The 13,440-nt window shown below is 47.3% G+C and overlaps 1 protein-coding gene across 1 annotated transcript; it reads right to left on the bottom strand.

Annotated features, from left to right (window-relative positions):
* Window positions 1-7,812: 7,812 nt before the first annotated feature.
* LOC135887358 (zinc finger protein 189-like) lies at window positions 7,813-13,131 on the bottom strand. Its single transcript, XM_065415132.1, has 7 exons — window positions 13,098-13,131; window positions 12,478-12,591; window positions 12,133-12,143; window positions 11,236-11,823; window positions 10,887-11,151; window positions 9,728-9,786; window positions 7,813-7,851 (listed from the first exon to the last, which is right to left on the bottom strand). Exons 1-7 carry the CDS (start codon window positions 13,129-13,131, stop codon window positions 7,813-7,815), a joined length of 1,110 nt encoding a protein of 369 aa, XP_065271204.1.
* Window positions 13,132-13,440: the final 309 nt, after the last annotated feature.

Raw genomic sequence — 13,440 nt, 5'->3', positions numbered from 1 at the left:
ACTGCCATTGCCTGCAATGCTCCATGCCTGCCCAAGGCTTGCAGTGTGTGTGTGTGGGGGGGCAACATGGCCCCCTTCCCTCAAACTATGCCCAAGTTAAAAAGTAGGGGGGGCTGGACATCCCACTTTTGAAATTGGGGGGGCCATTGGCCCCTAGTCCCCCATATTCCAGTGTGGCTCTCCTCGCTGTTTAATGTGTGTATTTTTAGGGCTGTGTGTCATGGCCGCTGTCAGTTTGTTGGTAACTTTAGCTACAATCTCATGAAGATGTTTTCTCTGGAATTTTCTCATAATTTAAAAACAATCTAAGCTGCATACTAACCCTGTCTGTGTGCTCCTAGGGATCCTCCTCTTTTTGTCTCTAGTGCAGACGGCAGAGTGTCTGGAAGGGGAAAGGAGAAAAGAGGTGAGATTTAAGGATTTTATATTTATAACAGCGTCCCCACTCTGATCTCCTAGAATTATGTTTTAATTATGATAGAGAAACACACCGAGACACACTCCGGTATTTAATATAAAAAGGTCTGAAATCATCTCTTTCCTCTGTCATTCAGACATCTCCCAGCAATGTGTTAGGCAAAAAGATTCTTTTCCCCCAAGGATCAGGCAAGCACAGACAATACCGAAGGGGGTTTATTTATGGTACCAGCAAGACTGACAAGCAGCTTCAAAGATATGGTGCTATAGTGGCCAGTTATATACATTCACTTATCAATTCATTTGCATTTATCTGTACATACAGAGACAGACATTGTTACAAGTCAAAAGAGAACCCTGAACAAAGATAAAAATAAGAACAGTACGTACATATAGAGGTCATCCTAATTGCCTCAAACATCAATGACTACCTTGCCGGGGAAGGAGGCGGGGTGTGGGGGGGTAGGGATGAGTGCTTACAGATATCCAGTGGGCTGTGAAGGGAGGGTTTATTCTGTTCTAAGAACTAAGTTACTGGGTGGGCATTAACCATATAAGCTTATCAATTGTCAGTGCCGTTTGTGCTACTGAAATATTCCTGCTTGCTTGTCTGGGTCCGATCCTGTTTTCCTCACTGAACTGTCGCTTTCCATGGGCACAAGCTTTGTTCCTTCTTACCGATAAGCTGAACTAAGTTATCATGTATTGACAGAAACTATGTCCTTGCTTCTCAACAGTTTCTGTCTTTTCTGCTGGCTGAATTTTAACTCCTTCCTGACAAATGGAACCAAAATCCTTGCAGCCTCACAACCATCCCAGGACAGACAATGTATAAGTGAGATTTATTTTCCCCTCCCACCCAGGGCCGGCTCTAGGCACCAACAAAACAAGTAGGTGCTTTGAGCAGCACATTTGCAGAGGGCGGCATTCGGGCCATCCTTTTTTTTTTCTTTTTTTTTTTTTAACTCACTTCCTCCCCTCTCACAACCCTGCAGAAGCGGAGCCATTGAGCAGCTGGGGATCCAGCATGGGCGCTGAGAACCCGCAGGACCCTGGGAGCTGTAGTTCCTTGCCTAGCTCCCTGCCTATAGAGCTATCCCTGGAGCAGGGAAAGAACTACATTTCCCAGCAATCCCTTGGCAGCTATCAACAGGAAAGGGAGGGGTAGGGAGTGAGGTAGCTGAGACCTCATGCTGCAGCTTGCTGTGAGTTGAAAGGGGTGGCCCTGTGAATGGGGAAGAAGTATGCCCAAGGAGTAGAAGGCTTTGCCCCAGATATCCCCTTCAGAAGACTTCCCCAGACTGGATTAGGGATACTGGTGTGACCTCACCTTGCAACCCCCAAAAAAGGAATTGGGTGGACTAAATGGACAGTGCTCCTCTCTATCTGAAGCCTAGTAAGGGAGGTATGTGGATCCCACTAGCATTTAAAATGAAAAGTAAGGGAGGGGAGGCTCTGCTAGAGGACCTGGGCAGCTTTAGATACAGTATCAGGCACTTAGGAGGATTTCCACTTCTGAGCCATGGAAGCAGAAATTGACTTTTCCTTTCCAGATTTAGCTAATATTCAGAAAGGGAATCTAGCACCTGCCTTCCAGATCTGAACACCTCAAAATTCAGGACTGCTCAAGCTCAATTTGGGCAGCTGTTACTTCATTTCTCCCAAATGAAATATACTGATCCACTGTAACTTGCTGTAGAAAAAGTAGGATAAAATTGAGCAAGAAATGCTTCCCAGTGGGTTTTAGGACTGGAATTGCTATTTTCAACAGCCATTGCCTTTTTTTTTTTTTTTTTTTTTTAGTTTAATTTGTTTGAAAAGAAGACAGTGATATCACATTGGCAAATTCCCCATAGAAACAAAGAGTGGAACAAAAGAATAATAAAGGCACCTCAACTTTTCCTCATTTATGTAGGACAGTCTTATAATATGTATCCAGATATCCTCCAATGACACAAGCTGAAAATGGTGCCTCTTTACTGCAGTTCTGTAACCATATGGGAACCAAACCTGTCTGTGTTCTGTGCACATCCAAAATTCCTGCTGAATGACCCACCCTGGGAGCAAGTTACCAGTGACCCAGGGCTGAGGCGGCAGGAGGGTGCAAGTTGGGGGGAGAGCCCAGGGATGGGGCAGCAGGGGGGTGGGGGGAAAGGGGCAGCCCAGTGCTGGGGCGGCAGGGGGTGTGGGAGGGTGGGGGGGGGCAGAACCCAGGGCCGGGGCAGCAGATGGGCACGGGGGGGAGCCAAAACTTTTTTTGCTTGGAGCAGAAAAAAACCTAGAGCCGGCCCTGGGCGAAGGGAGGCTAAGCAATGGTCGTTGAAGCATGAAGGGATATAGGAATCTTTAGCACATCTGGCATGTAAATATCTTGCAACTCAAGCTGCAACAGTGTCAAAAAATTGCCTCTTCTCACTTGCACCATTATTGCCTGCAAATGGAAACAAACTTGTTTGTCTACGCGATTGGCAGAAAAAGAAGTAGCACTGAGTGGACTTCTAGGCTCTAAAGTTTGTAATTGCTTTATTTTGAGTGCACTTATATAACAAAAATAATCTACGTTTCTAAGTTACACTTTCATGATAGGGAGATTGCACTACAGTACTTGTATGAGGTGAATTGAAATATACTATTTTTGCTTTTCATGTTTACAGTACAAATATTTGTAATAAAAATAATATAAAGTAAGCACTGTACACTTTCTATTTTTTGTTGTGATAGAAATCAATAGATATTAAAATGTAGGAAAACATCCAAAAACATTTAACAAATTTCAATTTATATTCTATTATTTAATCCATCGAGATTAATTTTTCTACCCACAATTATTTTTGAGTTAATCATGATTAATCAACCACACTGCTATTTCTTCCATTTTCTTAACAATACAAGTTTACATTTCAAAGTTCTAGTCTCTATTACTTGGAATAGCCCCAAATACCATTTAAACACTTTTCTAACATGTCTCTAAAGGTTGAATCTGGGTCAAATAGCCTGCAAGGTTCTTAACTCTTTCAGGACAGGTTGTAGGGCTGAAGAATGAAATCACCCTTTTAATAAATTATACCTACCAATATGGCTCTGTATACTTGCAATGAAATTCCTGTAATGAAACCACCTTTTATTATTAATGAAATTGTCTTTTTATAAATGAAACAGTGTTAACCACTTTTGGACAAATTATGTGTTAGTAGCTTTCTCTGTGTTCAAATTAAATGTGCCATATTGCCTTCTCCCTCAAACAAGACTCCAGTGAATTCTCCAGTGTTTAATGAGGGGTGATCTCAGTGTACAACTTTTGCCACAGTCCAAGTACTTACGGAGTCTTGCTCTTGGGTGGATTTTCTCATTTAAAACAAGGACTGATCAGTTTATGAAATGTTTCCCACTGTCTAAGCACTTTTGGGGTCTCTCTCCTCTGTGGATTGCTGGCTGTTTAACAATGTTTGATCTCCGTATAAAACTCTTTCCACAGGCTAAGCAGTTATGGGGTCTCTCCCCTGGGTGGATTCTCTGATGTAAAACAAGGGCTGGCATCTATTTGAAATGTGTTTCCACAGTCTAAGCACTATCTGTCTTTTGCCTGATGTTTAGAAGGGCTGATCTGTTTCTGAAACCTTTCCCAGAGTCCAAGCACTTATGGTCTCCCTCTTGTATGGATTGCCTGATGTTTAACAAGGGTTGACCTCTGTATAAAACTTCTGCCACAGTTTGAGCACTGATGGGGTCTCTCCCCTGTGTGGATTCTCCAATGTACAGCAAGGCCTGACCTCTGTATGAAACTTTTTCCACAGTCTAAACACTGATGGGGTCTCTTTCCAGTGTGGATTGCTTGATGTTCAACAAGATTTGACCTCCGTATGAAACTTTTCCCACAGTCTAAGCACTTATGAGGTCTCTCTCCAGTGTGGACTGTCTGATGACTAAGTAGGATTTGACCTCTGTATGAAACTTTTCCCACAGTCTAAGCACTTGTGGGGTCACTCTCCTGTGTGAATTCTCTGATGTGAAACAAGGGCTGACCTCAGTATGAAACTTTCCCCACAAATTAAGCACTTATGGGATCTTTCACCCGTGTGGATTGCCTGATGTCTAACAAGGTCTGACGTGCGTATGAAACTTTTACCACTGTCTGAGCAATAATGGGGTCTCTCTCACGTATGGATCCTCTGATGTGTTATAAGATTTGATTTGTTTGCGAAACTTTTCCCACAGTCCAAACACTTATGGGAACTCTCTCCTATGTGGATTGCCTGATGGTTAGCAAGGCCTGACTTCCACATAAAACTTTTCCCACAATCTAAGCACTTATGGATTCTCTCTCCTGTGTGGATTGTCAAATGTGAAACAAGGGCTGACCTGCATTTAAATGTTTTTCCATAGTCTAAGCACTTATGAGGGTCTCTCTCCTGTGTGGATAGCCTGATGTCTGACAACGTCTGACTTCCATATAAAACTTTTTCCACAGTCTAAGCACTTATGGAGTCGCTCTCCTATGTGGCTTATCAGTGCTACCTTCCAATTCAAGTAGTTCCTGCCCTCAAGGCATTGATAGGGTTTCTGTCCTGTGTGGCTTCTCCCATGGTTATTAAGATCTGAGCAGTTATTGAAGTTTTCCCCATGGTCCAAGCACTGAAGTGATTTGTCTCCAGTATGAATTGCCTGAGGCGTAACAAGCTGTGGTTTCAGAACGAGTCCTTTCCCATAACCAAGGCATTCATAGCGTTTGTCTTCCTTGGGGGTTGTCTGCTGGGCTGTGGGATCCCTGTATCCTTCCCCACATATAATAGATTCATCAATTTGCTCCCTTGAGTGGTTTCCCAGCAGCCTCTCTGACCTGTGCCAATTTCCCCACTCTTCTCCCTGTTCCAAGCACTGGGAAAAATTCTCTTCAGCTCTTCCCACAAAGGTCCCCTCTGGCTCCACTTCCCCTGCTGGGAGAGAGATAAACCAGTCAGGAGTCATTGTGCCTGGCAGAAAGAAAGAGGAATAGCACGGATGGAAAACCCAACATACTAAAGCTGCAAAGACAGAGCAATTGGATTCTGCCTCCACATCCCGCCCAAAAATTCACAGAGAAGAAACATGGGAAGGAAACTCCTGCAGCGAACAGGACAGGTGGAAAGCGATGTCAGTCATATCTGCTGACTACAGCCCTGCCCTGGGTGAGATGAGGAAGAACTGAGGGCACTTACTGATACCACATTTTTGGGATTCTCTATTCTGGCAAGCAATGGCTTGAGCCTGTCCTCTGCAAGGAGCCAGCCCCAGATGTTGGAGAACAAAGAGAGAGGGGGAGGCCAGGTGACCTGTTTTCCTGGGAAAGTGAGAAAGCACGGAGGAGGGGCAGCCGGACGTCACTGAGGATGGGAGACTGGAAGCGGGTCAGTCTCTTGGTTTGGGACTCAGCGGGGAGAGCCCAGGGCCGGATCTGGTCTCTGGATTCTCCCCAAGATGGACTTTGCTGAATGGTCCTGATTTCTGTGCTAACATCATCTGTTCTATGCTGTGTTCCCAGCCTGCCTCCCCCAGCCCTAGGTTCACCACCCGCCGGCTGTACCCCGTTCTTCCCCCTGGCTCCTAGTCCCAGGCAGAGGTGCTGAAACAATCTGTACAGTGTGTGTGGGGGGCGGAATGAGAGCCATTGAGAAACCCCTTTAAGCCAGGGGGTGCAGCAGTGCCCCACCAGCCTAGATCCAGCACCTCTGCCACCACCATCCCCCGCCACGATTGTGCCCGTGGGCCCATGCCATGCGAACTTTTGCTTATGCAACAAGATCAGACGCAGAACGGTGTTGGGGAATTGGTTGCCCCATGTAAGGTCAGTGATATGCGTACGCGGGGCTGGGAAATGTGTTCTTGCCCCAGGGTAAGCCAATGTGTGGCTTAGGTCAGACCTACTGAGTTGAGAGAGAGAGAGAAAGAAAAAAAAATGACGCATCGGGGTATGAAGGAATAGAGGCCTGTGTGTGTGTGTGTGTGCACCAACCAGTGTGAATGAGGGTCATCGAAAGACGCTCAGAGCTCCCTGCGAAGCCAAAAGCTTGTGATGGGGGATATCTCTAACTAACGCAAGCTCGGTGGCTGCATCTTAGTGGATCGGTAAAAGATTCTGACTAAGGTGGCTCTATCTGCCTGGCATCGTCCAGCGAGGGGTCTGCCTGGCTCTAGGATTGTGTGACCCCATCTTCCCTCCTCCCCGCATGAATCACTGACTGATCTGATCAGCTCACCGGAGTCAATTAGACTATGCAGCACCGTCTCTCTGAGACTAGCTGATGCTCTTTGCTGAAGGAAGGTGTAGGAGGGTCGTGGATATCCTCGATAATCTTTCCTGTGTGAGTGCCCGAGGAGTGGTGTGGTGATTTTAGCTTTATGAGCCGCTGCACTCAGCGGGCAGGATAGAGACGTGTCTTAGTTTATGAGCTGTTGCAGCGGACAGGGCACCCCCACACGCTTAGAGAATGGGTGGAAATCAGTCCAAGGACTTGTAAGTACTTAGAGAATTGGAATTTTTACATGTGTGATGATCCATCTGCAATTCCCACTAGAAGGTACCTTCCATTCAAATGGGATCATACGTCTTAAGAGGTACTCTCTAAGACACAAAGTGTAGGATTTAAAAAGGATCCAGATGACTCCCTACCCAAATTATTTTTTGTTAACCCCTCGGCTTCTTTATATCCCCAATTAGTTAAGGCTGAAAGCAAGGAGGGATAGGAAAGGGTTAATTTGAAAAGGCAGCTTGGTCTAGAGATAAGGAGAAAAGCTGCTTTGTGTTCAAGGGCAAGAATCGAGACAGACCAGGCCAAGCACTGAAAACAACAAAGTTTAGAGGCTGCAGAAATGGAAAACACAGACGAAACAGCGAAAGGAGGATCTGAGCTTCGTGTCCCTGGAGCCGATGTGGTTTGGGGACGGTGAAGAAGCCACAGTCAGCTGGCCTGGACTGGAATACCGAGTAAAGGGTCTCTGAAAGAGACACTCCAGGAGACCCCAGGGTGTAAAAGAACAGCCCTCCCAAGAGCGAAAGCAAGTTGGAGATTTTTGTAGCGTACCTCTAGCGTACAACCTGTGTACAGGATAACCTCCTGCCCATCTCCAGGCACCAGCCTGGCAAGCAGGTGCTTGGGGCGGCCACTCCGGAGGGGAGCAGCATGTCCAGCTATTCGGCAGCAATTCGGCGGACGGTCCCTCACTCCCGCTCGGAGCGAAGGACCTCCTGCCGCATCGCCGCAGCAGATCGCGATGGCGGCTTTTTTTTTTTTTTGCTTGGCGCGGCCAAAACCCTGGAGCCGGCCCTGCCCATCTCTCTCTCTCTGTCTCTCCTACCCCCCGGGCATAGCCAGCCCGGGCAGCATGTTTGTGAGTATAAAAAGAGGGAAAAAAAGGGGGTTACAGGTGGCTGTACCTCCGGTCGAAGCAGGACTGACCCTGGTGAAGAAACAAAAAATTACACACTGGCAGGAAGAAACTTGTGGGACCCATGCTTGGGAATGTGGTATTGATTGGATTTGGGGGTTTATTCCACAGGCTGCGCCCTGTGTTTTTGGATAAGTCCTTCAGCATGTATTGCCCTACCTAACTCGATTTTAAATGACAAATACCAAAGGCACCTTGTTGCCACTGCCCCTGCCATCTCCTACAGTGCACTATTACCCCTGTAATACATCCAAATACAGACAATGCCATATATCTGATATAACCCAATGGCCAAGGCCTTCACACTTTAGTGATTTATTTAAATATTGTCTGAAAAGGTTTATTTTTAAGGTTCAGGATATCCCATATAAGCGAACAATTGAATGGAAACAGACTGGTCAAAGGAGATAAAAGTATATGACATCACTACAAATGAGCTTCAAGAATTTGAAATTAAGGTTTTATAAAGGGGTTGATATAATGGCCGTTCCAGGGGTCTGTAGTATATCGGGGGAAGGGGTCCTTGTTGTTTTGGTTACCCAATTAGTAAATAATCAGACTCATACTCAGAGAGTGTGTTTTGCCACTGGAAATTTTACCTGTACTGAAATGATCTCAGTAAGTAACTAATCATTTAACCTGTGCCATATTACAATATACATACATGTTAAGTCTTAGCCTAATATTGCGAGACCTGTAGCAGCAGGGCTCACATCAGAAGTGAGTAAGAAACAGTAGAGTCAGCGTGAGCCAGCCTTGAGATAGCGATGTTTTGAGAACAGAAGTGAGAATGGGCAGGACATAACATAAACAAACTGCAGATGTTTTTAATTAATGCATGCCATTAAAATGTAGAAATGCTTGTGTGATATTGCTTGTACTTTGAAGAAACTGAGGCAGAGATGCTCTCTGTCAGCTGTCTTCTTCCCTTGCAATTGCATGTCCTGAATAAAGCTGTCTCGGATTTTGTTGCTTCCAACCTGAGTGGAGTTCGCTTCTTCCACACAACTCTGACACTTTTTTCCCAAAATACTTAATGAACTTTAGGGGAAACCAGTAAACATGCACAGAGGTAAGCAGGGAAATGGTCCCGTTATTGTGGGGAACTTTCCTGACTTAAACACCACCTGGGTGCAATCGAAGAGCAGAAGGATCTGAGTCCTCGCTTCCTCTTCCTTCACGCAGAGCCTGCCTCACCTTGAGGGCTCCCCTTCCACTCTCCTGTGTGGCAAAGTCCTTACAAACCCAACAAGGCTGGACCCAGGCTTCCTGAGGGGCTCGCCCCCCAACCTGATAGTGACCACTCACCACACAGGCTAGAGAGTCCCCACTCCGGGGCACTTCCTCCGCTCTGGACGCTTCCCTGACCATTGTCTATAGTTCAGAACAAATGCAATTTATTAAACAGCAGCTAATAAAAGAAATCAGGAAACAATGGGAAAGGTGAAAGGAAAGGAAGCACAAACAGCGTCTGTGGGATGCCAGGGCAGTTCACAGTCTGTCCCTCCCACGTCCCAGGCCTCCTACCCAGGCCCTGGCTGTGCTGCAGGGATTCTGTGGGTCAGACACATGCTCTCGTGGTGGCCACATGCCCTCAGGCTCTAGGTGACAGGACCTTTCTTCCCAGTGTCCCCGGAAAGGTGCAAATCCAGAGGACAAATAAAAAGCCTCCGAACTTGGTAATCTCTGTAAGACCATTGGGGGGGCAGGGAGTGGCAGGCTCGGGATCTTTGAGCACTTCTGGCTGCCGATCTAGTTCTGTCCCTGCCCTCTCCTAGGGTTTCACGGGATGCAGACCATGGACTGGGGCTCCCCCGGGGGTCGGGAGAAATGCCAGTATGACAGGGATGACTTCATCAGCTGCCACAGCCGGCCTCAGGCCCCTTACCCCATGTCTGCGTCCCGACTTGCAGCCTACCAGAGCCATGGCCCTGCTCCCCGCCCCACCTGAAGGGGGTAAGGGGGCACAGACAGGGATAAGGGGGGGCACCGTGCCCCTACTCTAAAAGCATTCCAGTGGGCCCAGAGCAATTCCAGCCTCTCCCACTGTGCTTTCCTGGGCTAAACCAGTCAGAGCTGAGGTGTTTCTGAAACCTTTCTTACGGTCCAAGCACTTACGAAGTCTCCCTCTTTTGTGGATTGCCTGATAATTAAGAAGCCTTGACCACGGTATGAAACATTCTCCATAGTCTAAGCACTTATGGGGTCTCCTGTATGGATTCTCTGATGAAAAACATGGGATGAGCTCCATATAAAACTTTCCCCACAGCCTAAGCACTTATGAGATCTCTCTTCTTTGTGGATTAGCTGATGTTTAACAAGGTTTGACCTATATAGGAAACTTTTTCCAGTCTGAGCACTGATGGGGTCTCTCTCCTGTGTGGATCCTCTGAGTGTTATAAGATTTGATCTTTGTGTGAAACTTTTCACATGGTCCAAACACCTATGGGGTCTCTCTCATGTGTGGATTGCCTGATTTGAAACAAGTTCTGATCTCCATTTACAATGTCTTTCACAGGCTAAGCAGTTACGGGGTCACTCCTCTGCATGGATTCTCTGATGTAAAACGAGTGATGACCTCTATTTAGAACATTTTTCCATAGTCTAAGCACTTACAGGGGTCTCTCTCGGGGGTGGATGGCCTGATGTTTAGAAGGGCTGATCTGTTTCTGAAACCTTTCCCAGAGTCTTATGGCCTTATGGTCTCTCTCCAGTGTGGATTGCCTGATGTTTAACAAGTACTGACCTCCGTATGAAACTTTTTCCACAGTCTAAGCACGTATGGGGTCTCTCTCCAGTGTGGATTGCCTGATGATCAAGTAGGGTTGACCTCCGTATGAAACTTTTCCCACAGTTTAAGCACTTATGGGGTCTCTCTCCAGTGTGGATTGCCTGATGTTTAACAAGGTCTGACCTCCGTATGAAACTTTTTCCACAGTCTAAGCACTTATGGGGTCTCTCTCCAATGTGGACTGCCTGATGATCAAGTAGGGTTGACCTCCGTATGAAACTTTTCCCACAGTCTAAGCACTTGTGGGGTCTCTCACCAGTGTGGATTGCCTGATGTCTGACAAGGCGTGACCTCCGTATGAAACTTTTTCCACAGTCTAAGCACTTATGAGGTCTCTCTCCGGTGTGGATTGCCTGATGTTTAACAAGGTCTGACCTCTGAATGAAACTATTCCCACAGTTTAAGCACTTGTGGGGTCTCTCTCCAGTGTGGATTGCCTGATGTCTGACCAGGGCTGACCTCTGTATAAAACTTTTTCCACAGTCTAAGCACTTATGAGGTCTCTCTCCGGTGTGGATTGCCTGATGTTTAACAAGGTCTGACCTCTGAATGAAACTATTCCCACAGCCTAAGCACTTGTGGAGTCTCTCAGCTCTGTGGATTACCTGATGTGCCATAAGATATGATCTATGTGTGAAACTTTTCCCACAGTCCAAACATTTATGGGATTTCTCTCCTGTGTGGATTTTCTGATGTTTAGCAAGGCCTGACCTCCGTATGAAACTTTTTCCACAGTCTAAGCACTTATGGGGTCTCTCTCCAGTGTGGATTGCCTGATGATCAAGTAGGGTTGACCTCCGTATGAAACTTTTTCCACAGTCCAAGCACTTATGAGGTCTCTCTCTGGTGTGGATTGCCTGATGTATAAGAAGGCTTGACCTCTGTATGAAACTTTTCCCACAGTCTAAGCACTTGTGGGGTCTCTCTCCAGTGTGGATTGCCTGATGTATGACAAGGCCTGACCTCCGTATGAAACTTTTTCCACAGTCTAAGCACTTATGAGATCTCTCTCCGGTGTGGATTGCCTGATGTTTAACAAGGTCTGACCTCCGCATGAAACTTTTTCCACAGTCTAAGCACTTATGGGGTCTCTCTCCAGTGTGGATTGCCTGATGTTTAACAAGTACTGACCTCCGTATGAAACTTTTTCCACAGTCTAAGCACTTATGGGGTCTCTCTCCAGTGTGGATTGCCTGATGATCAAGTAGGGTTGACCTCCGTATGAAACTTTTTCCACAGTCTAAGCACTTATGGGGTCTCTCTCCAGTGTGGATTGCCTGATGTTTAACAAGGTCTGACCTCCGTATGAAACTTTTTCCACAGTCTAAGCACTTATGGGGTCTCTCTCCAGTGTGGACTGCCTGATGATCAAGTAGGGTTGACCTCCGTATGAAACTTTTTCCACAGTCTAAGCACTTATGGGGTCTTCCCACAAAGGTTCCCTGTGATTCCCCATGCCCAGTAACTTCCTGCTGTTGATTTCCCTCCTCGGTCTCACTCACTCTCTCATCACCTGCTGGGAGAGAGAGAATCCAGACAGAAGTCATTGTGCTGGGGAGAAATTAAGAGGAATAGCAGCAAGGGAAAACCCAACATACTAAAGCTGCAGAGATGGAGCAATTGGATTCTGTCTCCACTTCCCACCCAAACGTTCACAGAGAAGGAAAGTTGGGAAGGAAACTCCTGCAGATAACAGGACACGTGGAAAGCGATGTCATTGATATCTGCTGACTGCAGCCCTGCCCTGGGTGAGGTGAGGAAGAACTGAGGGCACTTATTGATACTACATTTTTGGGATTCTCTACTTTTTCCTTCATTCACCAGATGGTTTGAGTGTCAGTCCTCACCTGTGTGGGTGCCTCTCGGGTTCTCACTTTCCTCACAGGCCTGGAGATTGGGCACCCACGGCTCTTCCCCTCGTTCCAGCCGGGTGATCAGGTCTGGTTTGGGAAGGGGGAATCCTGTGCAGGGAGTGAAATCAGACCAGATCAGGGTGTATGGAGGATTGAGAGAGCGTCTGTCAGAAAGGACATTCCGTGAGTGGAACCTGTCCCTGTGCTGTGCTGCGGAATCTAAGAGGACGGGAACGTGGTCACTGAGCCCCCTCGGGGGAGGCAGACATCTGGCAAGGTGAGAGGAATTGTGATGCACACCCAGCTCTAGTGTTAAACCCCTGCCTATTTCTAAACCTGTGGAGCTCAGAGCCCTCCACAAGGCTGGAGCTGTTACCAAGGAGGAGGGAGAAGAGGAATTCTGTGAGTGACTGAGGAACAACACAGACAGGAAAATACACGGCTTTTCCACCTTGCAAACTAGGGGGGTCGGGTGGGGATGATTTAGTATGTGCCTTAGGTTTTGACACCCTGGTCTCATTGGAGAGTGATGAGGGAAGAACCTGACCGGTGTCAGACACGCAGACCCCCTCCGCCCCAAGCTTCCAATAACCAAGGGGGAAGGAATCCCTTACCCAGCGAGGTCACCGTCTCATAGTTCTCCCGCATGACGTCCCTGTAGAGGGCTCTCTGAGCGGGGTCCAGCAGAGACCCCTGCCCCTGGGTGAAATACACAGCCACCTCCTCGAAGGTCACTGGCATCTGAAACAACAAGAGTCCCCTACTCAGAACCTGCTGCCCCAGCCGCAATCCCACTAGTCATGGGGGAGGAGGGCCAGAGAAGCAGAATCCTCCCTCCACCCTGCTCAGAGCAGCCAGGAGGCTTCAGGGGGTAACGAGAAGATGAGAGCTCGTTGTCCCCCCCAGCAGAGAGAGGTGGGCACATTTCCCACACGCCTGCCAGCCACAGGCTGATAC

This window comes from Emys orbicularis, chromosome 13 (genome assembly GCF_028017835.1).
Source record: "Emys orbicularis isolate rEmyOrb1 chromosome 13, rEmyOrb1.hap1, whole genome shotgun sequence".
Lineage (NCBI taxonomy): Eukaryota > Metazoa > Chordata > Testudines > Emydidae > Emys > Emys orbicularis.
Note: the sequence above shows the minus strand (reverse complement) of the source record. Positions and strands in the feature narration are given on the sequence as shown.